Genomic DNA, 27,829 nt, shown 5'->3' with positions numbered 1-27,829 from the left:
AACCTCCTGTGACCTGATGGTCCTTAAGGTCACAAAATAGCTTAGAACAATTGTTGCAAGGACTTAAGGAAGAGTTGTACTGTGAATATTGTCAACCTCACAAACGAATCATAAAACAGGGAGATGTAGCCTACATACAACACCTGGCCAGACCTCCTGTTTTTCTCTAGTGGATTTTTATATACATGTTACATGTAGGATTTAAAGGTAGAAATGTTACATGTATAACCTTTAAATGCTTCCAGTGCTTCAGGCTTTTAACCACCGACTATTTTCACACATGGCTTTATTTGGTGACACCTTTACTGGGCCTTTAGCTAGTAACTCTTTAAATATAATGGGAGAGTTCAGTGAAATAATGTATTGAGATATTTGATTGCAGCGCGTTGTCCTGAATGTTTTGCGTTTACTAGGGTGGAGATTTCGCAAACAGGACTCCCAATTTCTAACATGGACTATAAAGAATGATAGAGGCTTCTAGTGGCCAAAAGACCGTTTGGCATGGGCAGCGCCATTGAGGTCTTTCAGCATTTTAATGCAGTCAGCTGGTTGCGACTTCCAATTTCATTGGCTGATCCCTCCTGGTGGCCCTGTTGGAGTCATGTCCAACCAATCGTGAAGAAGCAAATTAACTACCGCTTCAATGGCGCTGCCCATGCTGTCACAGACGCTATAATGGCAAAGGTACAAAGATGAGCACTCTATCTATCTCTATGGTATGGACCCATAATTGAATCATACAGCTGACCAAATTAGGAGAGATTGTAGTTCTGAGTTAACCGTGATTAGATTGCTCTAAAAGAGTGACTGCAATCCAGACTTTTGGTAGAAAAGCCATTGCCAAGAAACGCTTATGTTTGCATTTTCAGACTAAAACCGTTATTTTACTCAGCACGGAGTATCTAAAGTTACACATTACACTATTACAAAGGTGTGACTGTTTTGGAATAAAATGTTCAATATATTGTCTTAAACATCCTTTGTATTGTGTGCTTATTGTTTAACCATTGATAATGTTCTAAAGGCCATTTTAAACCTTAAGGAGCATCAGGCACTGCTGGAATGTCTACCAATGGCATRTCCATCTTTTTGTGAGAAATGCATCGCTAGCTGTGCCACTAGAGATTCTGAGTTCGAGTTAGGGGAGTGTTTGGCTGGCAGGGATGTCCTTGTCCCATCGCGCACTAGTGACTCTTGTGACGGGCCGGGCGCAGGCTGGCTTCCGAGTTAAGTGGGCATTGTGTCAAGAAGCAGTGTGGCTTGGTTGGGTTGGGTTGGGTTGGGTTGTGTTTTGGAGGATGCACGGCTCTCGACCTTCGCCTCTCCGAAGTCTGTACGGGCGTTGCAGCGATGAGACAAGACTGTAACTACCACGAAATTGGCTGAGAAAAAGGGGGTAAAAGTAATAAAATTACAAATGTAAGTAAAGTAAAGCAGAGCCCAAATAATTTATAGTAAGCCGGGATGGAGTGGTTGGTACGCTATAAAAACAATTAAGCATTTGTATTTGTGAAATATGAATATATGAATATGAAATAGCCTACCTAATAATTTTACCTATTTGATAAGCCTATCATATAAATCCATTCTGTAGCTCAGCATTTTAGAAATGGACGAAGGGCAGTCCCAATTTGAGACACAAAACTAGCTTAATACGATGGGGGAAAAAGTAGGTACTAAGTCGGTTTGGATGAAAGCGTCTGCTAAATGGCATAGCTATATTATAGTGTAATTAAGTGTTTGGCAAAGCCCTATGGAATTGATTGACCAAAACATTTAATTCATCAGAAAAGTACAACCTCCAGCCCAATACCCTTAGTCTCGCGTGAGTTGCAGCGTGTGAGCTCTGCGCAGTGAGAACTGTAGCTAGGTAGTCCGCCATTGCTGTGTGGGGAGATCTACGTTAGAGCAACATTGACATTTGGTTGTCAACAACCAATTACGGACCAGCGAGGAAGGTCTAGTGGAAGCTGTTCCACAAGTATACATCCCTGTACCTAACCAGATAACATTTTCATGTAAATACAGAACACACAGACGAAGTAACCATGTCCAATCTGAGCAAAGGCGGCACCAAAAAGGACACCAAGATGAGAATACGAGCCTTTCCTGTAAGTACACCGCTGATAGGACCTGTCCCTGCCAGCAGGCGGTGACTGGACCGCCGAGGTTCGAGTAACTAGCTAGCTTGGGAGTGCAGTTTGCAAGGCCAGGCTTTCAGTAAACAAAGTAACGTTAGCTAGCTGCCCCGTACTAGAGGTTATGGATAGCTGCTTGCTAGCTCATATACTGTTAGCTACCTACCAACTCTTAGCTAGCTAGTAACGTTACTGTTGAATTATTAATTAACATTAGCTAACTAACGTTACTGTACACACTTCACCCGGGGGGGGAAAAATTATTGATGGCTACCTAACTTTAGCTAGTTAACATTAAGTAAATATTTGGCGTCGTAGCTTTGTTTGTGGCCTCATGACTTGTCGTATTTAGTCAATTCAGAAACTGGTGGGTTGGAGAGTATTGTTGTGTAACGTTATTTTGCATGACATGGTTTGCTGAATCACTTGTTTTGTTACATGCCAATTAAACGTTGATACCCCAACTGCTAGATAACTTTAGCTAACATTTTGCATCGACTGTAATAGCCAGTTAGTTACTTTGTCTGTCAAGTAGCTAGTCTAAGTTTCATTGGGAAACCGTTTGCTGATAGCTAGATCTAAGTTAATGGACGAAAGCTATTGGATGAAATCAGTATTCAGAAGATCACTATTCATGTCTTAAAAAAAAAAAAAAAAAAAAAAAATTTTTGTGATTATAATCATGTCTCATAGTCAGCCTGCAGGCGCCTGGCCTGCCACAAGGAGTCGCTAGAGCGCGGTGAGCCAAGTAAAGTCCCGCCCGACCTAACCCAGACGACGCTGGGCCAATTGTGCGCCGCCCTATGGGACTCCTGGTGACGGCCGGTAATGACATAGCCTGGGATCGAACCCCAGGCCTGTAGTAACGCCACAACACTGTGAAGCAGTGCCGTAGACAGCTGCGCCACTCGGGAGGCCTAGTATTCAGTTCTGATGGATATGCCTCCACTGAATCCTCAACGATCCCCTAGCTCTCAAACGCTTCTCTCCATATGGTTTTCAGCAGTTGCCGTCGCCCACGGTTGGCTCTGTGAACTACAATTCTGACGTTGTGTTTTAAAGTTTAGAAACGTAAATAATCATCGCTTGCGAAAAGGTTTTCGAAACATATGCCCCTTATTATTTCTCGCTGATATGAAATAGAAAAAAAGAAAAAAAAGAAGCAGATTTACACATTCCATACGTTGTGTGTGCCTCCAGTTGATGGACTACACTTCATCCCCATTGTGTCGGGATGTGGATGGTGCCATATCCAAACACCTTGTCTGCAGCTTTCGGCCAGCCTCACTTTGGAGAGCCTCCAGGTTTAACAGTCCATGGTTGAGCGTGACAGCCAAAGGGGACAAGGGATTTATATCAAGCTGTGAATATGGCATGTTTAGCTGAGTGTGATGGTTGGCTGCTGTGCCATTTACTGTCTGTCCAGTTAAAAGGAGAATTTAGGGGAATGGGAAATGTTACGAGACACAGTTAGAGGTGGTCGTGAGCAATATTATATGGAAAATATTAAACGCTTTCATTCATGTTATGGTCTGTATGAAACCTTATTGGGAATATAATCATGATATTGCAGTATTGCAGTCTTAGTTCATCACAAGGAAAACAAATAGGGACACACCTACTCGGTTTCCCTTACAGTGATTTGTTTTATATACTTTTACATATAGGGTCAAAAGTAGGAATATAAATCATGTTTTTTCTGGAGTAGCGATTCTTTTCTCAATGTTACACTCAAACTGTTAGATATTGCATCATAGTACAGGCTACTCTTTAAATCAGTAGGGATATTTGGGTTGCGGAAGTGCAGCAAGTGTAGACTTGTTTCTCTAACCTAAAGAAGTAAGCTAGCCAAGCAGGAGACTGATAGACATTGTGTGCATAGCCACAATTTTTATCAGGCTGCTTTGTTCCAGTTCTCCCTCAGACGAGGTATTGTGCTGGAGCCAACGATCCCCGAAACTTTGACCTGTCAGTCCGTTTCTCTGCTCTCCTCTCACTCTTACTTCCTTTGTCCGCTGCAGATGACGATGGACGAGAAGTATGTCAACAACATCTGGGACCTTCTGAAGAATGCCATCCAGGAGATCCAGAGGAAGAACAACAGCGGGCTGAGCTTCGAGGAGCTCTACAGGAACGCCTACACCATGGTGCTGCACAAACACGGCGAGAAGCTTTACACGGGCCTCCGGGAGGTGGTCACCGAGCACCTCATCAACAAAGTAAGGCCAATGAACGCATGGTGGTAGATTAATGTGTTCATCCCAGCGCAGGTCAGGATGTTGATTCAGTACTGGGTGCTGTTTATTAGGGCATGCGATGGGAAAACGTTTAAARACATTTTGCAACAGACAATGAAAAAAAGTGTTTCTTATTGGACGAGTCCAGGTAGTCCCTCCCCGTTTTCAACCAGTTTTCTTTTGTTTGGTGCCTCATGAACACGACCTGGGTCTGGATTAACGTCCCCTTTGCTGGATTTGTGCGGGTATGTGGTAATAATCACCCTTATAAAATCACTGGCAGGTCTTTAGCGTATTTTCCATCAGTACATTTGCAGGATCTCTGGAGTCTGAGAATAGTCACTGAGCTTAACCACAGAATGTTACTCAGCTTGACCACAAAATCCTTTTAATTGTTGAAAAGCAAGGAAACAAATCTTGTGAAAGCCTGTCGCATGAATCCAGGTCATATTAAATTACAGGCTGATTTGTCCTGTTCAGTGTTGGGCCTGTTTGGTATGCTGACAGCATGATGAAGTGGAGCGCTCATTAAACCTTTTACTGTGGAAAAGCTCCAGGGATCTGTTTGACGATGGCTGGATGCTGCGGACTTGCAAAACATGAGTTGCTCCCATTCATTCATCAGCCTTGTATTTAGTAGTTGGAAATGAGAAACGTTAGCCCAATTCCTCTATCAGAAGGCCCAGCTCCACTAGGGCCCATAGGCATCTGACTGGAGATTTGAAGGCCCTCTTTCAGTAATAGCACACACACAGTCCTGGTCTTTGACAAGCTCGGCTGATTGAAAAAGCCTCCTGTTTCGGTGAGGATTTGTATGTTTGGTTTTGTTCTGTCCAATCGTGTAGGTACTAGAAAGCAGATCAATCTGCCTTTTGGTACTTTCATCAGTGATTGTGATAGCCTTTATTTTATTTTAGTGTACTTTTTACCCCTTTTTCGTGATATCCAATTGGCACTTACTGTCTTGTCCCATCGCTGCAACTCCTGCACGGAATCGGGAGAGGCGAAGGTCGAGAGCCATGCATCCTCCGAAACACGACCCTGCCAAGCCGCACTGCTTCTTGACACACTTAATCCGGAAGCCAGCTGCACCAATGTGTACGTACGTACAACTTGTGACCGACGTCAGCGTGCATGCGCCCAGTCCGCCACAAGGAGTTGCTAGAGTGCGATGGGACAAGGTCATCCCGGCCGGCCAAACCCTCCCCTAACCCGGACGACGCTGGGCCAATTGTGCGCCGTCTCATGGGTCTCTTGGTTGCGACACATCCTGGGATCGAACCCGGGTCTGTAGTGATGCCTCAAACACTGCGATGCAGTGCCTCAGACCGCTGTGTCACTTGGGAGGCCCACGATTGCAATAGCCTTTGAGGATAGTTTGTGTATCACATGATCCCTATAACATTCCTGTTTAAACCACACGCCATGTAGGCCAACATATTCCACTGAATGAGAAGCAGCAGGAAGCAGCATCAGATTATCTCGAAGCCGTGAAGCTATAGCGTCTGCAAACTATTTTGGAAACAATGACATTACCGGGCCAATGAAGTATCTATGGAGGGCTAGGGCTGTGACGGTCATGAMATTTTGTCATCCGGGTGATTGTCATTCAAGTAACAGCCAGTCTCACTGTAATTGATGCAAAAAGTAAATCCACTGATGTGGACCTTTTGGATCTCCATTTATTTTTTKGGGGTCTAAAATCCATTTAATATAGCCTACAAATCACAATAAATCCATTCTTTTAAGCATGTCTAAAGAAACATTATGATATGAAGAAGATGTAGCCTATTTCAGAAGAACGAATAGCATATTCTGAGTCGTCCTAATGTTAGGGCCTGTTCTGGCTATGGCTGTGGGCTACACTAGTTCATTCAGCGGGCAGGATTTGCTTATAATTCCTGAGGAATTATTTTATTGTAAGAACAATACAATTGAAAATAGCTGAATAAAATGTAAAGGTTATTTTTCATCAAACGATTTGAGGGAGTGAGCATATGCGTCTATCCTGTGTTGAGCAGTAAACGAAGAAACGGGTTCTCCTATATGCTTAATTTATAGATTTTTATGCAGCTTTAGTTGTGATGCAAACGTTAGGCTATATGTTTTGATTTCTAATACATTCTAAGGCTTCATGGTGCGACAAAGGATGAGTTGAAAAAAGTTGCATGAAAGGGAAGCGCTCTTTTTTTCCTGTGCAGGCTGCAAACACTTCATCAGTCTCTCGTTCACAGTTTGACAAGCACTTGATGATATACTCATGCATTATTCTAAGTTTAGTCTGGTCTTTACATATAGCCTACTAATATACAGTACCAGTCAAAGGTTTGGACACCYCATTCAAGGGTTTTTCTTTATTTTTACTATTTTCTACATTGTAGAATAATAGTGAACACATCAAAACTATAAAATAACACATATGGAATCATGTAGTAACCAAAACTGTGTTATACAAATCTAAATATTTGTTATTTGAGATTCTTCAAAGTTGCCACCCTTTGCCTTGATGACAGCCTTGTACACTCTTGGCATTCTCTCAACCAGCTTCATGAGGTAGTCGCCAGTGTGGAATTATACAAAAAAGAATAGACATCAGCCATAGCCTGCATTCGAATAGCGAATGGAGGTTATGTGCAGTTACTTTTTTAATGTTCCAGGTAGGCTACACTGTTTGTAAAGCGGACTAATGTGCTTCATTTTTAAGAATTTTGCAATAAATATAGCAGCACAAGAAAGCTAGGATCCACTTGTATTAAATAGTGGCAAGTTAACTCTGTTTTCATGTGCGATTGCGCAATGACTGGGCTTATAAGAACACGTTTCACTAAGCTCTGTAGGCTATGGGCTCTCCAACCATGTTTCAGGGGTCTTGTTTGAAGTTATTTGTCCACTTCAGTTGTGATACTAACCTTAGCAAAACATATAGGGCCTATAGGCTATGTTTGGAGTTATTTGTCCACTTCTGTTGTGATACTAACCTTAGCAAAACAAATAGGCCAATTGGCTCTGTTCTCACGCAATTGCATAGCCTATAGAAATGTTGCGCAACAGCAACACTTTCATTCCATGCATCAACCACCTATGAGGAGCTGTCTCTCCCTGTGCAACAGGTGATCCTATTCCGCTCAAACTGAATGTCAGGGCTCTCGTGAAGTGTTTAATGTGATTTTTCGATTGCATTTGCATTGATGTCAGAGTGATTAGAGGGACAATAGTGTGCTGAGTTAGAATGTTTGGTAGGCTACTAATGACATTCATAGGCATCAGATGACTGCTATCATGACTGCCAGTGTGGCTGTAATACGGTCACCATAACAGCCCTATGTAGTGCGGCATGCCTACCTTTTGAGATGACCAATTATCGCTGTGGATGTCAATATTTCAGCATTGGCCTTTATAAAACACCACCCAATTGGCATCTCCGAATTGAAACGAATTATCTCCCATTGACATTCTGTTCCTGTCCCCCACATTTGCAATCAGAGAAATATGGGACATTCAATTGAATTCAATCACTTTTTGACAGCATTTCTTTTGATTTAAACAAAACCTTTTCATAAATGTTTGCCCATGAAAGAAGGGGTCATAAAGTGACTTTTTGGACCTAAATGTCAAAACATTCAGGAGATAAAGGTGCTCAAAGTTGACCCTTTATGCATACCCCACCATACTATGAGACGTCCATGTCTATCACTGGAAAAGAGAAACAGTTGAGTTTCATATMATTTAAAGTAAGCTTTTGTGATTATATTATTGTGTTGTGCCCGCTGTTGGTTGAGACACAACATGCTCTTAAATACAGGGTGGGTGTCATTCCATTCTATGAATTATATTTCTATCCCTTCAGACCACTGCAATTTAGCTGGTACACCATTAGGCTTGGGCGATATACCATTTACCAGGGATTTTGAAATACAGACCCCCACCTTGCAGGGGTGCGTGTTATGCCACTGGTAATAACTACAAGTTGACTATCTAAGATGTGCCAAATAAATCATCTCCAGCTCAGGGCTTCAGCTATGCATTTGGGTTGCTAATTTGATAGCTAAGTGGCAAGATGGCAAGATCAAGCTTCTTGGTTACAGCAGAGACAATCAATCCCCTCCTGGATCAAGAGCCGAGCTGTCTAATATTTATTTTGTGAGTGCAGAAAACAGTGAGTAGCCTTTTGAGGTAGTTGTATATCTTTATGAGCTGGGTTGTCTGTCCTGCAAATAGTTTGTTCGCTTGGGCTTGTTAGCATTTAGCTAGCTATGGGAATTCGCTACTAATTTATTGAACATGTTTTCGAAAGTCTTATATTTGGATGATGGTGTTTTAGGCTACTAGACATAAGTACAACAGATTCATCAGTGGGTGATTTCATAGTGAGCTGAGAGGAGTTCACTTTCCATTGAGATAGTGTCCAGCACACTGACTCACACACACTGTTTCACTAAATGGATGATGATGGCGTCTCTGCCTGGAGTTGATGAGCACAGTGTCCTTTGGAGTCCCGTACGGAGAGTGAAGGAAACACTCAGAGAGAGGAGCTTGTGGAGGGAGAGGCTCACAGACAGAGCTTGTGTCATGCAGAGAAAGCGAGATGGGCTCGGTATGCTGAGTCATCAGTGTGGTGTGCGTGTAGTATCAAACGAATGCCTCTCTGCCTGACTGTGCCGCTGCTTCCCCACAGGTACGGGAAGATGTCCTCAACTCACTAAACAACAACTTCCTCCAAACACTGAACCAAGCCTGGAACGACCACCAGACGGCCATGGTCATGATCAGAGACATCCTCATGTACATGGTGAGTGTCACCACCAGCTACCAGAGCCATGTATTTAGAGAGTTGGGCCAACTTTTAGAATGTCGTTTTCATTCTAGACATAGTTGCATAGCGTTATTTTAATCCAGTCAGCCGATTGGCTGTAGTGATGCTACGTTTTGCATCATATGTGTTCTGCATCATCACACTTTTAGAAAACATAACTGCTGACATGCATAATTTGTGCTAATCAGACGTGCACACTTCTTAGTTATTAGGATTTGACTGTATTTCTCAATGCAGTGTCGTCTCGTAACCATCCCTTGGACTGGCAATGCATTGCTGCCTGGCTGCAGGTCTCAAACGCGCTCCGGGGTGAAGTTTCCCTTAAGTACAGATCAGCTTCCCAATCCTAACCATACCCGTTAGTGGGGTAAATGCAAAACTTATTTAAGATCCACCTTGACTGACAAAGTCTCCCCCTCTCTTCCTCTTGTTTCCCAGGACCGGGTGTACGTGCAGCAGAACAACGTGGAGAATGTCTACAACCTGGGCCTGATCATCTTCAGAGACCAGGTGGTACGCTACGGCTGCATCCGAGACCACCTCAGACAGACCCTCCTGGACATGATCGCACGCGAGAGGAAGGGCGAGGTGGTGGACAGGTATAATAATATGACCCCGTCTATATACACAGGCCCCGTTCGACTTCTTTAAAAATGCACAAACTCCTAGCTTCGTTGAAGGAATCACTGAAATTACTGGATAAGTGGAATCACTACAAATGCCTGGACAAGTGAAAGCCATGCGGTGGAATGCTTGTGTTCATCTGTCCAGTCATGTCTAAGCATTGACTGTTTCGAGGGTGGGAGGAAGGATGCATTTTGAAGGAATTCGAACAGAAGGATGCAGTGTTTCTCCCGATAAAGAAAAACACAACTCTAATCCATGATTATTTCATTGTGCTCTTTGTTATATTTAAAAAGTATCTGATAGTCTTTGAGCTGACCCAGACCTAAATGGCACCCTATACACTGAGTGTACAAAACATTATGAACACCTTCCTAATATTGAGTTGCACCCCCTTCTGCCCTCAGAACAGCCTCAATTTGTCGGACCATGTGCTCTACAACACGTTGAAAGCGTTCCACAGGAATGTTGACCCCAATGCTTCCCACAGTTGTTAAGTTGGCTGGATGTCCTTTGGGTGGCGGACCATTCTTGATACACACGGGAAACTGTCGAGCGTGGAAAAACCCAAGAGCGTTGCAGTTCAAACTCTGAATGGCACGCGAACACAAACCATTTCTCAGTTCTCTCAAGGCTTAAAAATCCTTCTTTAACCTCCCCTTCATCTACACTGATTGAAGTGGATTTCACAAGTGACATACGCGATCATAGCTTTCACTCGGATTCACCTGGTCAGTCTATAACATGGTCAGAGCAGGTGTTCCTCGTGTTTTCTACATTCAGTGCACTACTTTTGACCGAGGCCCATAATAGAATGCAATTTGGGACTCCAGTGTACTTGGCACATGTACTTGACACACACTCTCTCTCTCAGGGGGGCGATCAGAAATGCCTGCCAGATGTTAATGATCTTAGGCCTCGAAGGGAGGTCGGTTTACGAAGAGGACTTTGAGGCCCCGTTTTTAGAAATGTCTGCAGAGTTCTTCCAGGTTTGTAAGAATCCCTCCCCCCCACCCATCTATTCACACGCATCAATGCTGTGTGTGTCATGCATGTTGACTTGCAGTGATATGTTGTTGGCCTACTATCATGTTATATACATCATGTGGATGCCCTCTCAATCTCCCAAGGTGCTCCTAACCCCGTGTTTGTTTGCCCTCCAGATGGAAAGTCAAAAGTTTTTGGCAGAGAACAGCGCGAGCGTGTACATAAAGAAAGTGGAGGCGCGGATAAACGAGGAGATCGAGCGCGTGCTGCACTGCCTGGACAAGACGACGGAGGAGCCCATCGTCAAGGTGGTGGAGAGGGAGCTCATCTCCAAGCACATGAAGACCATCGTGGAAATGGAGAACTCGGGCCTCGTCCACATGCTCAAGAACGGAAAGACAGAGGGTCAGTGTCCCACACTACTACTACTACTACTACTACTACTACTACTACTACTACTACTACTACTCCAGTCCCAGCTATGGGTTGCGTCCCAATGGCACCTTATTCCCTATGCATTAAACTACTTTTGATGGGGACGATTAGGCTCTGGTCAAAAGTAGTGCACTATGTAGGGCGTAGGGTGTTTTCTTTCTTTTTTAATGAAAGGGCTATTTCCCCCCGATGTTAAAATTTGTCAGATGTTTGTTTACCTCTTGAATAGATATTATGCAGAGCAGAATAATAGAGGAATGTACACTGTGTGAATGTGTGTTGTTATCGTGTGCATACTTGGTACCACATCAATGTCAGCAATTCAATATTTATTGTGAAATATATTCTGTGTAGTAGGTGGTCTTTGGATACTAATGTGTTTGTACTGATGGTGTGTGCGTGTGTGTGTGCGTGAACACAGACCTGGCGTGTATGTATAAGCTCTTTAGCAGAGTGCCAAACGGACTGAAGACAATGTGTGAGTGCATGAGCTCCTACCTCCGCGAGCAGGGCAAGGCGCTGGTGTCAGAGGAGGGCGAGGGCAAAAACCCTGTAGATTACATCCAGGTAACTCACACAGGAAGTGGCATCATTGACACGGGGCAGGGGGGGTCCACTAAAGATTGATCTCTGGCTACGTTCCCGTCACAGATTTAACAATAGTGAAAACTCCAGCGAATGCTTTTAAATCTACAACAGGGATGCAATTTCTGTTACTCTCCATATTGACACTAGATGGCAGCGTACACAAGAGCATGTAGTAAGTGCCACTGCTTTCCAATAACAATGTCACTTTTTCTTCCTTCCTCCGTTTTGTTCTCTGCAGGGTCTGTTGGATCTGAAGTCACGTTTCGACCGCTTCCTCCAAGAGTCGTTCAACAACGACCGGCTCTTCAAGCAGACCATCGCAGGGGACTTTGAATACTTCCTCAACCTCAACTCGCGCTCCCCCGAGTACCTCTCCTTGTTCATTGACGACAAGCTGAAGAAAGGCGTAAAAGGAGTGGGTGGTTTTCTGATGTAATGGGGGAGGAACGTCCTCCCCTCAAGGCACACAGGCTGCTTCCCTAATGACACCATATTCTCTATATTGTGCACTACTTTTAACCAGAGCCCGATGGCACCATATTCACTACGTCGAGCCCTACTTTTGACCAGGGCCCAGCACCTGTCATTGTTCCTGAACAACAGCCCGAAAGAATGAAAGCTTGACCTCATCACTCATTTGGAATTATATAAAGTTAGACACACAAATATCATACCTCCAAGACATGCTAACGGGAGGTTAATATTTTTAGGGGGGTATGATATTAGTGTGTCTAACTTTCTCACTCATCACTGTTCACGATTCGTTCAGGATTATCTGTAATCGTGGTAGCATCCAAATAATGTAGAAGTGTTTAGAAACATGTTCTATGCTGGAGTACAGAGCCAAAACAACAACAAATGCCACTGTCCCAATACTTTTGGAGCTCACTGTATAAGGAGTTCAATATTTGATTAAATTAGTGTTTTGAAATGTAATCATTTAAAGTGTGTGTGCTTGTGTAACGTTCACTTTTCTCTCGTCCTGTATGTGTAGTTGACGGAGCAGGAGGTGGAGTCGATCCTGGACAAGGCCATGGTGCTCTTCAGGTTCATGCAGGAGAAGGATGTGTTTGAGCGGTACTACAAACAGCACCTGGCCAGGAGGCTGCTCACCAACAAGAGCGTCTCGGACGACTCGGAGAAGAACATGATCTCTAAGCTGAAGGTGAATATACAGGAAGAGCAGTAGCTATATATCTTTAGATCTTCCATCCATTAATACATTCATCAACTGTTTTCTTTGTTGTTTTTTTGTCAGATATATTGTAGCACCTTCGATACCTAATAAGTGTGACCTTGTGTTCAAATACTATTTCAAATCTTTCATATACGAGCATTTGCTTTAGCCTGTTTGTGGTGCCACGTAGGCGGGGTTTGCACTTTTTGATTGGTTCAATTGCAACAGGYAACCTCAAGCTAGCAAAGCTAAATTATTTGAAGTCATTTTGAATTGTATTTTGATCCCAGGTCTGGTACAATACATTTTTAACTTGAACTGCACAGAGACTGTGTTGAACCTCAGCTCAGCTGAGTGCAGAGTCAGTGTGAAAGAAACGGATCGCGTGAGTGAAGTGTTGTTTAATAGATCTGTCTCATCCYGTATCTTTCTCACTCTCTCTTTCTCTGGTTCCCCTGACCAGACGGAGTGTGGTTGCCAGTTCACCTCTAAACTGGAAGGCATGTTCCGGGACATGAGCATCTCAAACACAACCATGGACGAGTTCCGCCAACATCTACAGTCAACGGCGGTGAGACACCCACTCCCAGAACCAGTCCAGTGTTGGTTCTGGGGAACATGGAGCTCGCCAGCTTGTAGTTCTAAAAAAAAAATGAAATTAGTTACTTCTGGTTTGTTCAGCCATTCCTATAGAGAAAGAAAAGGCTTAGGAGATATTATATGTTTTGTTCTATGATATTATATTGGTCCGTTAACATTACCTTTATGAATTATGAAACCTTATGTGCTTTTTTTAATTACATAAATGCTTAAACATTCATAAAAAGTSACGTTAGCTGATGATTAKCTCATAGAACAAAAYGTATAAGTTCTAAGCCTGTGTTTACCACAGACCTTATTTTTGGCGTTTATCAAAAAACCCTACAAAAACTCCATTCATTTTCCCACAGGCTTTGAACCATGGCGGAGTTGGTGCCTATAAAAAGACGCCATTACTATTGCTCTCTATTTAACCTAGCCATTAGCTCTCTCAAAGYGAAGAGCACATCTTGTGAAGCTTTTGATACCTCWGTGGAAGACGTAGATCTAACTTTCATCCCCAGGTGTCGTTGGGCGGAGTTGATCTCACAGTGAGGGTCTTGACGACGGGTTACTGGCCAACGCAGTCCGCCACACCCAAATGTAATATCCCCCCTTCTCCTCGACATGCATTTGAAGTCTTTAGAAGGTTTGTCTCTCATTTACTTTGCATACCAGAGGCCATATATTCTCTGCTGCAGGTTGTGGAAGCGGGGCGCTGTCCGTCTGTGTTTATCTTTAACGCTGTAGTGTGTGACTGTCCCCTCTGGCTCTGCGGCCATAGGTTTTATCTGGCCAAGCACAGCGGCAGGCAGCTTACGTTGCAGCATCACATGGGCTCTGCAGAYCTCAACGCCACCTTCTACGGCACAATCAAAAAGGTATGCAGGGGACAGCCTTTGCCTGGCTGACAGACTGATGCATGCACACACACCAGTAATGTCAACATYAGGTCTTGATAACAGCAGGTGCATCAAGGCTGTACTTGCCTTTTTGAATATGGGATGAACAGGGATGTGTGGGGGGCGGGGCTAAACTCACATTTCACACATTTGTGTTTATATAAGCATGACATAGTGAGGGATTGAACAGAGGCTACATTGATGATTCCTCCTTTGTGACTGAGTTACCTGAAGTTGGCCGGTGGTGACCTCTCATTTCCTCTCCCCCCCCAGGAGGACGGCTCAGAGGTGGGGGTGGGCGGCGCCCAGGTAACAGGCTCCAACACCAGGAAGCACATACTGCAGGTGTCCACCTTCCAGATGACAATACTAATGCTCTTCAACAACCGGGAGAAGTCTTTGTTTGAGGTACAGCCGCTAATTGAATGCTCAAGTTTGTAAGGGGGGGATGTATTTGGGCAATGTGATGTCTTTATTATATGTGCATGATGTTGATATTTGTGGTCTGGCAATATCTTTTCCCTGAGGAAAAAATGATATTGAATTGAAAAAGTTACACTTGTTTCTCTATAAACAGAATGTATTATTTGGTTTCAGTATAATGCAGTCATGGATCAAAGGATCCCTCTGCCTCATATCCCTCTCTCCTCTTTGTCCCCATCTCTCGCTCACTACTGTGTAGGAGATCCAGCAGGAGACAGACATCCCGGAGAGGGAGCTGGTGCGTGCGCTGCAGTCACTGGCCTGCGGGAAGCCCACCCAACGCGTCCTCACCAAGGAGCCCAAGTCCAAGGAGATCGAGAACGGCCACGTGTTCACTGTTAATGACCAGTTCACCTCCAAGCTGCACCGCGTCAAGATCCAGACAGGTAACAACCATATAGACCATTCTTGTGGAACACAGATTCGAAGATCTAAGCCATGCATAACCGAAATGGAACAAAAACAACCAAGATTTATTTTGTTTCAACCTTGCTTTCTGAAACATTGCGTTGTGACTTTGAACTGTATGCACAGTGCATTCGGGAAGTTCAACCCCTTGACTTTTTCCACATTTCGTTCTAAAATGTATTAAATTAAGTGTCTTCCTCATCAATCTACACACAATACCCCATAATGACAAAGCAAAAACAGGTTTGGATTTTTTGCATTTTTTTTTTTTTTTTTTACTTTAAAAAACAGATACCTTATTTACATAAGTATTCAGACCCTTTGCTATGAGACAAATTCAGCTCAGGTGAATCCTGTTTCCATTGATCATCCTTGAGATGTTTCTACAACTTGGAGTCTACCTGTGGTAAATTCAATTGATTGGAAATTATATGGTAAGGCACACACCTGTCTATATAAGGTCGCACAGTTGACAGTGCATGTCAGAGTAAAAACCAAGCCATGAGGTCGAAGGAATTGTCTGTAGAGCTCCGAGACAAGATTGTGTCGAGGCACAGATCTGGGAAAGAGTACCAAAATGTTTTGCTGCATTGAAGGTCCACAAGAACACAGTGGCATCCATCACTCTTAAATTAAAGAAGTTTAGAACCACCAAGATTCTTCCTAGAGCTGGTCAACCGGCCAAACTGAGCAATCGGGGGAGAAGGTTCTTGGTCAGTGAGGTGACCAAGATCACGATGACCACTCTGACAGAGACCCAGAGTTCCTCTATGGAGATGGTTGTCCTTGTGGAAGGTTCTCCCATCTCTGCAGCACTCCACCAATCAGGCCTTTTTATGGTAGAGTGGGCAGACGGAAGCCACTCCTCAGTAAAAGGCTTGGAGTTTKCCAAAAGGCACCTAAAGATCCCAGACCAYGAGAAACAAGATTCTCTGGTCTGATGAAACCAAGATTGAACTGAATGCCAGGCGTCTTCCTACGGTGAAGCATGGTGGTGGCAGCATCCTGCTGTGGGGATGTTTTTCAGCGGCAGTGACTGGGAGACTAGTCAGGATTGAGGGAGAGATGAACGGAGCAAAGTACCGAGAGATCCTTGATGAAAACCTGCTCAGGATCTCAGATTGGGGCAAAAGTTGACCTTCCAACAGGACAACGACCCTAAGCGCACAGCCAAGACGATGCAGGAGTGGCTTTGGGACAAGTCTCTGAATGTCCTTGAGTGGCCCAGCCAGAGCCCGGACTTGAACCAGATTGAACATCTCTGGAGAGACCTGAAAATAGCTGTGCAGCGACGCTCCCCATCCAACCTGACAGAGCTTGAGATCAGCAGAGAAGAATGGGAGAAACTCCCCAAATACAGGTGTGCCAAGCTTGTAGCATCATAACCAAGAAGACTCAAGGCTGTAATCACTGCCAAAGGTGCTTCAACAAAGTATGTAAATTTGATATAGTTTTTTTAAATTTTGATTACGTTTTCAAAAATGTATAACAAAATAAAAAAACTTTTTTGTCATTATGGGGTATTGTGTGTAGATTGAGTGGACACTAWTTTTTTCCATCTAATTTAGAAAAAGGCTGTAACGTAACAAAATGTGGAAAAAGTAAAGGGGTCTGAATACTTTCCCGAATGCATTGTATACCAACCTTCGAAGGGTCATTCTACCCACAAAACTATAATGAGTTTATGATTATGATTCTACCTCTGATACACTACATGACTAAAAGTATGTGGACACCTGCTCGTCGAACATCTCATTCCAAAATCATGGGCATTAATATGGAGTTGGTCCCCCTTTTGCTGCTATAACAGGCTTTCCACTAGATATTGGAACATTGCTTTGGAGGCATGCTTGCATTCAGCCACGAGCATTAGTGAGGTCAGGCAATGATGTTGGGCGATTAGGCCTGGCTCGCAGTTGGCGTTCCAATTCATCCCAAAGGTGTTCGATGGGGTTGAGGTCCGAGCTCTGTGCAGGCCAGTCAAGTTCTTCTACACCGATCTCAACAAACCATTTCTGTATGGACCTCGCTTTGTGCACGGGGCATTGTCATGCTGAAACGGTAAAGGGCCTTCCCCAAACTGTTGCCACAATGTTGGAAGCACAGAATCGTCTAGAATGTGTAGCGTTAAGATATCCCTTTACTGGAACTAATGGGCCTTGCCCGAACCATGAACAACAGCCACAGACCATTATTCCTCCTCCACCAAACTTTACAGTTGGCACAATGCATTCATCGAGGCACCGTTCTTCTGGCGTCCGTCGGATTGCCAGATGGTGAAGCGTGATTCATTACTCTAGAGAACGAGTTTCCACTGCTCCAGAGTCCAATAGCGCTGAGCATTACACCACTCCAGCTGACGCTTGGCATTGCGCATGGTAATTTTAGGATTGTGTGCGGCTGCTTGGCCATGGAAACCCATTTCATGAAGCTCCCGACGAAGTTATTGTGCTAACGTTGCTTCCAGAGGCAGTTTGGAACTCAGTGAGTGTTGCATCCGAGGACAGACTACTTTTACACGCTTCAGCACTCGGCGGTTCCGATCTGTGAGCTTGTGTGGTCTACCACTTCGCATCTGAGTTGTTGTTGCTCCTAGACGTTTCCAATTTACAATAAGAGCACTTACAGTTGACCGGGGTAGTTCTAGCAGGGCAGACATTTGACTACGCTGGCATCCTATGACGGTGCCACGTTGAAAGTCACTAAGCTCTTTAGTAAGGTCATTCTACTGCAAATGTTTGTCTATGAAGATTGCATGGCTCTGTGCTCCATTTTATACACCTGTCAGCAACAGGTATGGCTGAAATAGCTGAATCCACTCATTTGAAGGGGAGTCCACATACTTTTATATAGTGTAGTTGTAGTGGAAAACCCCCACTGATCTCCACTCATCTGGATAGCCCAGCCACAGATTCACCTGTGTAGCGTGTATTATATATTCTTGTGCATGTAGCCGTCATGTGGTTCCTGGCTGAAACGGGTTTTCCTTGTATTGGCTACTAGTCGCTGCTAAGCAAGGAGAGTCGGACCCGGAGAGGAAGGAGACGCGGCAGAAAGTGGACGACGACAGGAAGCACGAGATTGAGGCGGCCATCGTCCGCATCATGAAGTCTAGAAAGAAGATGCAGCATAACGTACTAGTAGCAGAGGTCAGTGGAATACAGTGTATGAAGATTGAGGTGTTTCGGGTACACCTGGTTGTATTTAATTAACGTCGGTAATTAGATGTGAGGTTCGGTTCTGATTTGTGTCTCTGTGTTTGTACCGTCTCTCCAGGTCACCCAGCAGCTGCGATCGCGATTCCTCCCCAGTCCTGTAGTCATCAAGAAGCGCATTGAAGGACTCATTGAGCGGGAATATTTGGCGCGGACACCAGAGGATCGCAAAGTGTACACTTATGTAGCATAAAGGCGTGAATTCCATGAAACCTGACACAAAAAGAAACTATACCTTTTTTTCTGGGACGGGTTATGCGTATGAATTTGAAAGTTTGTCTCATACTGGGAAACACTGGGAAGCTTACTTTTCTTCCATTGAAAAAAAAATGCATTTAAAGACTTTTTTTTCTCATATCTTTTAGATTTCTTCTGCAGAGAAGAGCTAAATGGAGGGATTGGATCTCGCTTTGTTACAGTTTCATGTTCCTAATGTGGCCTTGGGAAGAATTGGGGGGAGAGTGTGAATGCATCGAGTGTACTGCATTCAAACCCAATATAACAAAAGGAAAAGAAAACGAGCATACAAAAAATAATACAAAACATATACCAAGCAAATGTGGGTTGGCTACACGAAGACCAAGAAAATATTTGACATTTCTCACGTTTTTTAAATGTTGATGTAAATGTATTATGTTTGTTTTTTCGTGGCATCATGCTGGTTGTACAGGTTGTTAGACACTATTGGCCTTTTTTCCTTCTAAGGTTTTAATCAGAGAAGAGGAAGACATGGATGTAGTGGCTGGTTTGCAGAAAACAGGAGCAGTTGCTTTGATAGCATGTTTTGTTTTATGGAGTGGTGGGAGAAGTCACATATGCTCTATTCAAGTTTTTTTTAAAGTTTTTTTCAATGGGGCCTATTGTAAAATTGGATCATCAGCCCAGAAAATATTTATCCTTGGAATTGTAGGTTCCTCCCTATGCAGATCACAAAGGGGAAGTACATTTTTTTTCTTTACTGCATTTCAATTGGAACCAATTTAGCACCATGTTTTAATGTGTATAAATTGTAAAATAATTATTGTACTCACTAAAGTGGACTGTACAGGGCCTAGTTTTCATCATATTAAATGTAGAAAAAGAAAATGTACATCGAAGGGAATTTTGCCTCCCTGTTTTACGACTCTGTGCCTTGTGTATTCCTCTCTGAGAGCAGAGAGAAAGCCACAGTAAATTGTACAGTGAAATACAGTATCTGCGCCTCTGACCATAATTAAAGCGTAATACATAGAGGGAAACACAGTCAAACTGTTAAGCATCTTAGAAGAGGAACTCAATAACTATTTGKATTGCTTTCAAACAGTGGTAGCCAACTTTGAGTCACTGCATTTGCTTTAGAACAATGTTTCTTGCTGAATCACCTTCAAGTGTATTTTATTTCTCAGTGTTCAATGAAATTGTTTAAGGCCACTATACATGGGTTCAATGGATGAATATGCATCTCACTAATACAGCTGCTATGACAATTTAATGTTGATTATTAGAAAATAACATGTTAACGTGATTATAGTCTCCAATGTTCCACCACAGAGAATGTGACAAGGACTTGTATGTAAAAACAATTGAAGAGGAACAAGGTTGTTAAGCTCTTTAACAGAAATGTGATTCAGGTTCCATTACAGAAGTGGTATTACATCCTTTGCCCCTCAGTGTAGTTACCCTGTCTGGACTCATACATATTATTTTTTTTAAACTAGAACAAATTCTTATTTTCAATGACGGCCTAGGAACAGTGTCAGCTCGGGGATTCGGTTATTAGTCCAACACTCTAACCACTAGGCTACCTGCCGCCCCATACATCATGACAGGGAGACGACTGCCATTTCCTCATTTAGTTTGAGTAGACAACCCTTTCTCCCATTTTTCATGTCTCTTGGTCAACTCTGCACGTCTTTATTCATGTGTTTGAGTAGACACGACTCTTTTCTACTTATCCTTTACATTTTTTTTTATAGCCTCCCTAAATCTGACATTCTACTTCCTCATATAAAATATGTCTTAACTGTACCAGTGCAGCTGATGACGTCAGTGTCCCAACTAGAAGGATGCTCTTGAAAAAACAGACTTCGCTAACGGACTGACTGAACAGTGCCAATTCTTGGTTCCGGTCCAAACACTTAAAAGACACACCCTCGGCCTTATGCCTTTGGGGGATTCCCCGTCGCCATATTAGAGGGTGGTCCAAATGATTAGCCAAGCAAGGGAAGTTTGCAACTTCAGCCCCTCAGCCCTCGTTGTTAGTCGGCTTTGTATAATTACTGTAATGAAACCGCAGGGAGCAGGTCTCAAACCCTCGATCTTCTAGCCCGAAGTCCGGCGCGCCATCGACTGTGCCGCAAAAGCAAACTCATGCGGCAGAGTCGATATCCACGCTTATAAACCCAGGGTCGTTACACTATGTTCACTCCGGGGCCTGAAAAACAACATCAATGGAGAAGTCAACATACAAGTGTAAGTAACAGTTTAACTTTTACGTCCGTCCCCTCGCCGCGAACCCTCTGCACATATCAACAACAGTCACCCACGAAGCATCGTTACCCATCGCTCCACAAAAGCCGCGGCCCTTGCAGAGCAAGGCGAAGACATGCAATCATAATTGACTGTTGGGCATATACAGCACCCACAARCTCCTCTTTTCAGTTCGCTGCAGCTAGCGACTGGAACGAGCTGCAACAAACACTCAAACTGGACAGTATTATCTCATTCTCTTCATTCAAAGACTCTTACTTTTACTGACAGTTGTGGCTGCTTTCTATGATGTATTGTTGTCTCTACCTTCTTCACATTTGTGCTGTTGACTTTGGCCAATACTGTTTGTACCATGTGTTGCTACCACGTTGTTGTCATGCTGTGTTATGTTGTCTTAGCGCTCTCTTTATGAAGTGTTGTCTCTCTTGTTGTGATGTGTGTTTTGTCCTATATTTATATATATTTTTTAATCCCAGCCCCCGTAGGAGGCCTTTTGGTAGGCCGTCATTGAGTCCTAAATAAGAATTTGTTTAATTTAAGAACTGACTTGCCTAGTTAAATAAAATAAAAATGAGTGACAAATTTCCAGCTAAGGGTGGTCCATTTAAAAATAATTCCTGGCTCCCTCGTCCTGCAAGTGCATACTCGTCATGATACGTCATCAGAAGTGTCCACTTAATTTGAGGGCTGAAGGGAAAGGGTGTGTCTGGACCGCCTTGTCATCATCTGCCTAAGCCATCAGAAGTGTCCACTTAATTTAAGGGCTGAGGGGATAGGGTGTCTTTTAAGTGTTTGAGCCGCCTTGTCATCATCTGCCTAAGCCAGGGCCACTACAAAAATGTGCTTTTCTCCATAGACTCGATTTAAGTCCGGTGGCATTCTCGAACAGTTGATAACGTGGATTCAGGAGCTGAGACTGCCGAGTAAGTTTCTTATAAGCTAACGAATTTACTACAGTCGCTAGCTAGTATCTTGTATCCAAGTGGTAACGTTACTGGCAATATGTGAATMATGACTATTTTCGCTGTGTGCAGTATAAATTCCCCGGCTAAATCTACTTCGGTGTTTTCTATCAATGTTGCCGAAATTGTGACTAGCTAACGTTCATTTAAAACGAGTCTCAAAAAAATGTAAGTGGGTGGGACTCACTAGCTAGCTAATTAGTGCTTGCCGAATTTTTTTTCATGCAACAGCCCACAGGCAATGGGAATGGAATGGTCCCATTTCTGGTCTAAATTAGTTAGGTAACTACATTTACACGTATGAGTAATCTTATTAGGTCAGTTTACAAGTAAGATGGCACGCTAACATAATTGAATGTGGTTTACTAACCTTAGCTAGCTAACGTTAGCAAAAAAAACTGTTGGCTTGATTGTTGCTGGCTAATTAGTTAGCTACCAGCTAGGCGTTTTCCAACCCGCCACAGCCGTTGTCATAGTAACTAAAATGCACGTTTCCACTACTAGATGGCACTGCTAGCCTAGGAATATACAGCGAAGGAATGGCCAGATACGTCGTCATAGCCCGGAAGTAAAGCTACACTGAGAGCCAAATTTGAAATGGAATACATTGAATATATGGAGTAGGGTGGGAAAAATCGCATTAAAACACGATTTAAATGTACTTTCGGGAATAGTTGTGATGACCATTCATGTAATACATTAATTATATACATCAGATGGTATTGGGGAGCTAGTTCATAGTTTTTTTCACAGGTATATTATTTTCCCATTTCAATCTTATAGCAAGCCAATCCTTGGCATGACTGTTATAGGAAGAGCAGGCCATCCGATATGCCCTTAAATATTTTGGTATGAAACCTGGAATTAAAGTGGAATAGGACCAGAGCTTCTATGTTGAAAGAAGTCTGCAGTTTTGCGAACGACGTTAGGTTAACATTGTATTGTTTCTTCTTCAGAGGGCACTGGTGAGCAACAACATCACTTCACCGAGACATCCACGAGTTCTTCAAGTCGATGATCTGTGTGACGTGGGTTGGCAACTAGGCTTGGCCTTCAAACAATTTGTTCCTGAGCTTGTAGCTAGTTGGCTGGCCAGATCATAATTAGCCTATAAATAGTAGCTAGCTGCCCAATTCATAGCCCTACACATTTAACACGTAGTACTTTTTTTAACGAGGCAAGTGGGCTAATCAGTTAAATGACAATAACATAATAATTTGATAAATCACCAATATCTGTTAATAATAGGTCTACCTATTCTATTGAAATATATTAATCTCGCTGAATTTCTCCAATGCCAATCCAGTGTCTTTTTTTTGCAACAAAACATTCACTTTTGGCAAAGAATTCATTCTGAGAATCTATGCATGCTACTTTTAGAAGTAGAATTTTCACCCCAGACATGAGGCCTGAGTCCAACCCAGAAAGGAGGTATGCCTATTTTAGGAAGTGCATGGTGACAGTGTTTTAGGAAATAGCTGTACCGACAAGTATATGGATAACATAATTGCGTCTGTCAAACAGGTAAGCCTATCTCTAATTTCTTAATGCTCCAACAAAGCCTTCTTAGTAAATTTGCTGACTAAAYTTTCAGCACCGGGCGCTGTCCTTACTGATTTAAGAAATGTCGATCCACCCGTGTGTGATGGCTGCATCTCAACTMATCTTTTTTCCAATTTATCCAATTATATTTCCTTTTATTATTATTATTAAAAAAATTTTTTWWAATTTTATCCCATTTTCTCCCCAATTTGTGGTATCCAATCGCTAGTAATTACTATCTTGTCTCATCGCTACAACTCCCGTACGGGCTCGGGAGAGACGAAGGTCGAAAGCCATGCATCCTCCGAAGCACAACCCAACCAAGCCGCACTGCTTCTTAACACAGCGCGCCTCCAACCCGGAAGCCAGCCGCACCAATGTGTCGGAGGAAACACCGTGTACCTGGCCCCCTTGGTTAGCACGCACTGCGCCCGGCCCGCCACAGGAGTCGCTGGAGCGCGATGAGACAAGGATATCCCTACCGGCCAAACCCTCCCTAACCCGGACGACGCTATGCCAATTGTGCGTCGCCCCACGGACCTCCCGGTCGCGGCCGGCTGCGACAGAGCCTGGGCGCGAACCCAGAGACTCTGGTGGCGCAGCTAGCACTGCGATGCAGTGCCCTAGACCACTCTCTTATACACATCTAGATGTGTATAAGAGACAGCCCACAGACACTGGTGGCGCAGCTAGCACTGCGATGCAGTGCCCTAGACCACTGCGCCACCCGGGAGGCCTATTTCCTTTTATTTTTATCATGGACATATTCCCACTAATATTGTATTTAAGCTTTCATATGTGTGTGTTTCCATTTTTATCAAGCTGTTGGTGTTTGCTTTTATTTATGACAAATAATTTGACTGGTGTAGGTTGAGGTTCTAGTTTCATAATGTTATTCCTTCACATAGAATAGAGAAGATCATATACCCATCACATTATGTTAATGTAGTCCCCATGTGTGTTTAACTTAAATGTGTTTGGTTCTGGATTGGAAGGTGAGAAAGAAGCCAATCAATCTTATCGTGTATGTTCTCTTCAGTTTATGAGCTGTCACTCCCATGAAGGAGAAAATAATAGCAGTATTAAACTTTGATTCACTGATTTAATTAAACTATCAATGCTTTTGAATCATGACGGTCATATGATGGAAAACTGAAAACGATTTCGATTCACGTTTTTCCTACAAGAGGAAATCCTAGCAATTCTCACACATCACATAGGCCTGAACAAAACATGTATAAGGCGCAGCAAACAAACCATAGGAACAGTCGGACAGATACCTTTCCCACCCTGTATTCGCACCCCACGATGGGCAGGCCATATGGGGAGTTGTTCATAATTGTAAGAGGCCCTGGGATGAAACTCCTCCCTAAGTGTGGAGTGCACGCCATTTAATTGTCTGATTTCTCTGACCTGATGGGTGATCAAAGCAGTGGTGGGCTGGAGCGCATGTGGTGAGTTTTGCACTGTATAGTGCGTTCGTTCAGTAGGTGAGGGGGATCCAATCAGTTTAGATGCCGCAAAAAAGATTGCAAGCTTTCTGAATATACACTACTAAACTTGAAAGAACTTGTGGTTCTCACGGTCAAGCGAAATTATACGTTGTATCACTTGTGCGCTTTGAAGMGGAATCAACAGTATGTACAACATTGCTCCCAAACGGGACAGATGTGAGATATTTTCTCGCTATATTAAATTGTAATTCCAAGTTGCACATCAAAATATTTAGGGTCGTATGCTCTGCCATTTCTCTCCTTCACACCAGGGCTGCCAATAATATCGAGTTGCTATAAGACATAAATGGGAAATTAATGAACCCATAAACTATTAATTAGCTCCCAAACTACAATCAGATGTGTATATATATTGAATGGTGACCACAGCCCTTCCAAAAATACATTTAAATCATGTTTATTTATTTTCTCAACCCTCCATGTATTCGATTTATTCCATTTTAAATTTGCCTCCCAGTGCGGCTTTACTTTTGGGCTATTATGATGCATCTGGCAATTTCTTCTCTATGTTCCTAGCTGTGATGGTGCCAAAATGTAATTACAAGCATGAGGGGTAGCTGGCTGCTAGATGCTTTACTACTGAACAGATTATGGTACAGAGGTATTGTTTTAGTGTGTGCTAAAACAATAATGGCTTTATTGACTTGTTTTTCCATGTGTTTTTGGGATTCCCTTATTATAATTGTCTGCCACTCACTACTTTTCTACATCTGATTGCAGTAAGATGTCATGTTATTTTACACACGTTGTTGGTGTCTCTTCTGATATGGAAAATATTCAAACTAACTGTCTTACTCTGTAATGTCAGTGGAAGGGTTTTTCTTCCGTTTCATTGATCCTCCCTAACCCTGTTGCTCTGGCGGTGTTGTCAGGTAAGCTACTGGCCAGTCGGGTCCAGGAGCCCCTGATGAACATGCACCTGCTGGCCAACCCTGGGGACTCGCTCCTGCTGCAGCCACCCTGGACCGCCTCCTCCGCTGAGTGTGCCCCAGCCTGTGCCTCTTCCACGTCTGAACGGGCCTGCTCCCTCCGCTACTACGCCTGTTCCCGCCTGTAACCCCTCTCTGGCTGTGACGGACAGGAGCGCATCCTCCGGGTGCCTGACTTCCTGCAGCGCACCCCCCCCCCCCCGCCAGGCAGTACCACAACATAGAGAGCTGCGGCGGGAGGACTCGGGGTGTCCACCTCCTCCACCTCCCCAGCCAACGCCCTGCTCCGGCCCTACCTCCTGCCCAACCGAGACTTCTACAGCCTGGGCACAGGGATGCCCGGTGCACTGTGGTGGGGAAATTCTGCAGGTGACGCTCTACAGCGGCTACAATAATTGATGACACGGTGCGGCTATACGAGGCTGTGCTGCAGAGGAGCAGATGCCGAGGTTCTGTTGGTTCACACTCTACATGGAGCCGGGGCGGTGTCTGCAGCTGGCTCTCAAACAGCTCTCCCCATGGGTCAAGGTGGAGGCCTGCAACTCAGCAGTGCTGCATTTCAGGGTGGAGGAGATGGGTCAGCTCGTGCTCCTGCTGCCCAATCCGTGCACGCACATCAGAGGCACGCACTGGCAGACAGAAGACCTGGACGGCAACAAGATACTCGTCCAGTTATTTTAATTTACATGACACTATTTGCTATATTTCACTACTGTACTTTTATTCAGACTCCTATGTGGCTCTGTGGTCAGAGATGGTAATATATAGATGAAATAAGCTACTGTGTATTTTATAATTTGCCTTTTGTCTTACCTTCCATTTCTGTCCCTACATTTAAATGATGCTTCTCGATATTGAAACATGTTTTGGTTTTAGATTTGTGGTAAATGTTTAGCTGCTATGTGAAAACAGGTTTCTGYCCCCTGAGGAGCTATTGGAAGCAATCCTCAATTGCTGTGAAAACACCAGAGGCAGCTGGTGGAAGGAGCCATTTTATTTAACCAGGTAGGCCAGTTGAGATCAAGTTCTCATTCACAACTGCGACCTGTGAGGACGGGCTCATTGTAATGGCTGGAATGGAATCAATGGAATGTACCAAACGCAATGTGTTTGACTCTGTTCCATTTATTCCGTTCCAGCCATTACAATGAGCCTGTCCACCTATAGCTCCTCCCACCAGCCTCCTCTGGAAAACACATAGAGCTGGATGAAGTTACTCTATGATGATCTTTTAGCTACAGTGAGACTACTGTTCTGCATTCAGGCTAATTGTCTTGTAAAACCATCAGGATCAAGAGTAGTAGCAGGAAAATGTAAATGCAGTTTGCGTCTGCAGCACAGAGATGCAGTGAGCTCAAAGTATCGGGACAGTGACACCTTTTTTGTTTTGCTTTGTACTCCAGCACTTTGGATTTTAAATGATACAATGACCACGGGGTTAAAGTGCAAACTGTCAGCTATAGTTTGAGAATATTTTCATCCATATCAGGTGACCCGTTTAGAAATTACAGCGCTTTCTGTACACAGCCCCCCATTTTTAGGAGACCAAAAGTATTGGGACAAATTCACTTCCAGTACCAGTCATAACTTTGGACACACCTACTCATTCAATGGTTTTTCTCTATTTTTTAAAACTTTTTTATACATTGTAGAATAATTGTGAAGACATCAAAACGATGAAATAACACATCATGTAACACACATCATCACATCATGTAGTAACCAAATCTAAATATATTTGAGATTCTTCAAAGTATCCACCCTTTGCCTTGTTGACAGCTTTGCACACTCTTGGCATTCTCTCAACCAGCTTCATGAGGTAGTCAC

The 27,829-nt window shown here is 43.6% G+C and overlaps 1 protein-coding gene and 1 pseudogene across 1 annotated transcript; both read left to right on the top strand.

Annotated features, from left to right (window-relative positions):
- The first annotated feature begins 1,847 nt into the window (after positions 1–1,847).
- Positions 1,848–20,526, top strand: LOC111982838 (cullin-3). Its single transcript, XM_024014465.3, has 16 exons — positions 1,848–2,111; positions 4,160–4,357; positions 9,051–9,164; positions 9,627–9,787; positions 10,687–10,801; positions 10,976–11,204; positions 11,656–11,801; positions 12,061–12,237; positions 12,817–12,987; positions 13,463–13,570; positions 14,103–14,227; positions 14,363–14,459; positions 14,754–14,888; positions 15,163–15,349; positions 18,375–18,520; positions 18,648–20,526. The coding sequence occupies exons 1-16, from the start codon at positions 2,049–2,051 to the stop codon at positions 18,777–18,779; spliced, it is 2,304 nt and encodes a 767-aa protein (XP_023870233.1). The 5' UTR covers positions 1,848–2,048; the 3' UTR covers positions 18,780–20,526.
- A 4,672-nt stretch (positions 20,527–25,198) lies between these two features.
- LOC111949688 (protein FAM124B-like) lies at positions 25,199–27,396 on the top strand (annotated as a pseudogene).
- Positions 27,397–27,829: the final 433 nt, after the last annotated feature.

This window comes from Salvelinus sp. IW2-2015, linkage group LG22 (genome assembly GCF_002910315.2).
Source record: "Salvelinus sp. IW2-2015 linkage group LG22, ASM291031v2, whole genome shotgun sequence".
Taxonomy (NCBI): domain Eukaryota; kingdom Metazoa; phylum Chordata; class Actinopteri; order Salmoniformes; family Salmonidae; genus Salvelinus; species Salvelinus sp. IW2-2015.
The sequence above is the reverse complement of the archived record's forward strand: the minus strand, read 5'-3'. Positions and strand labels throughout refer to the sequence as shown.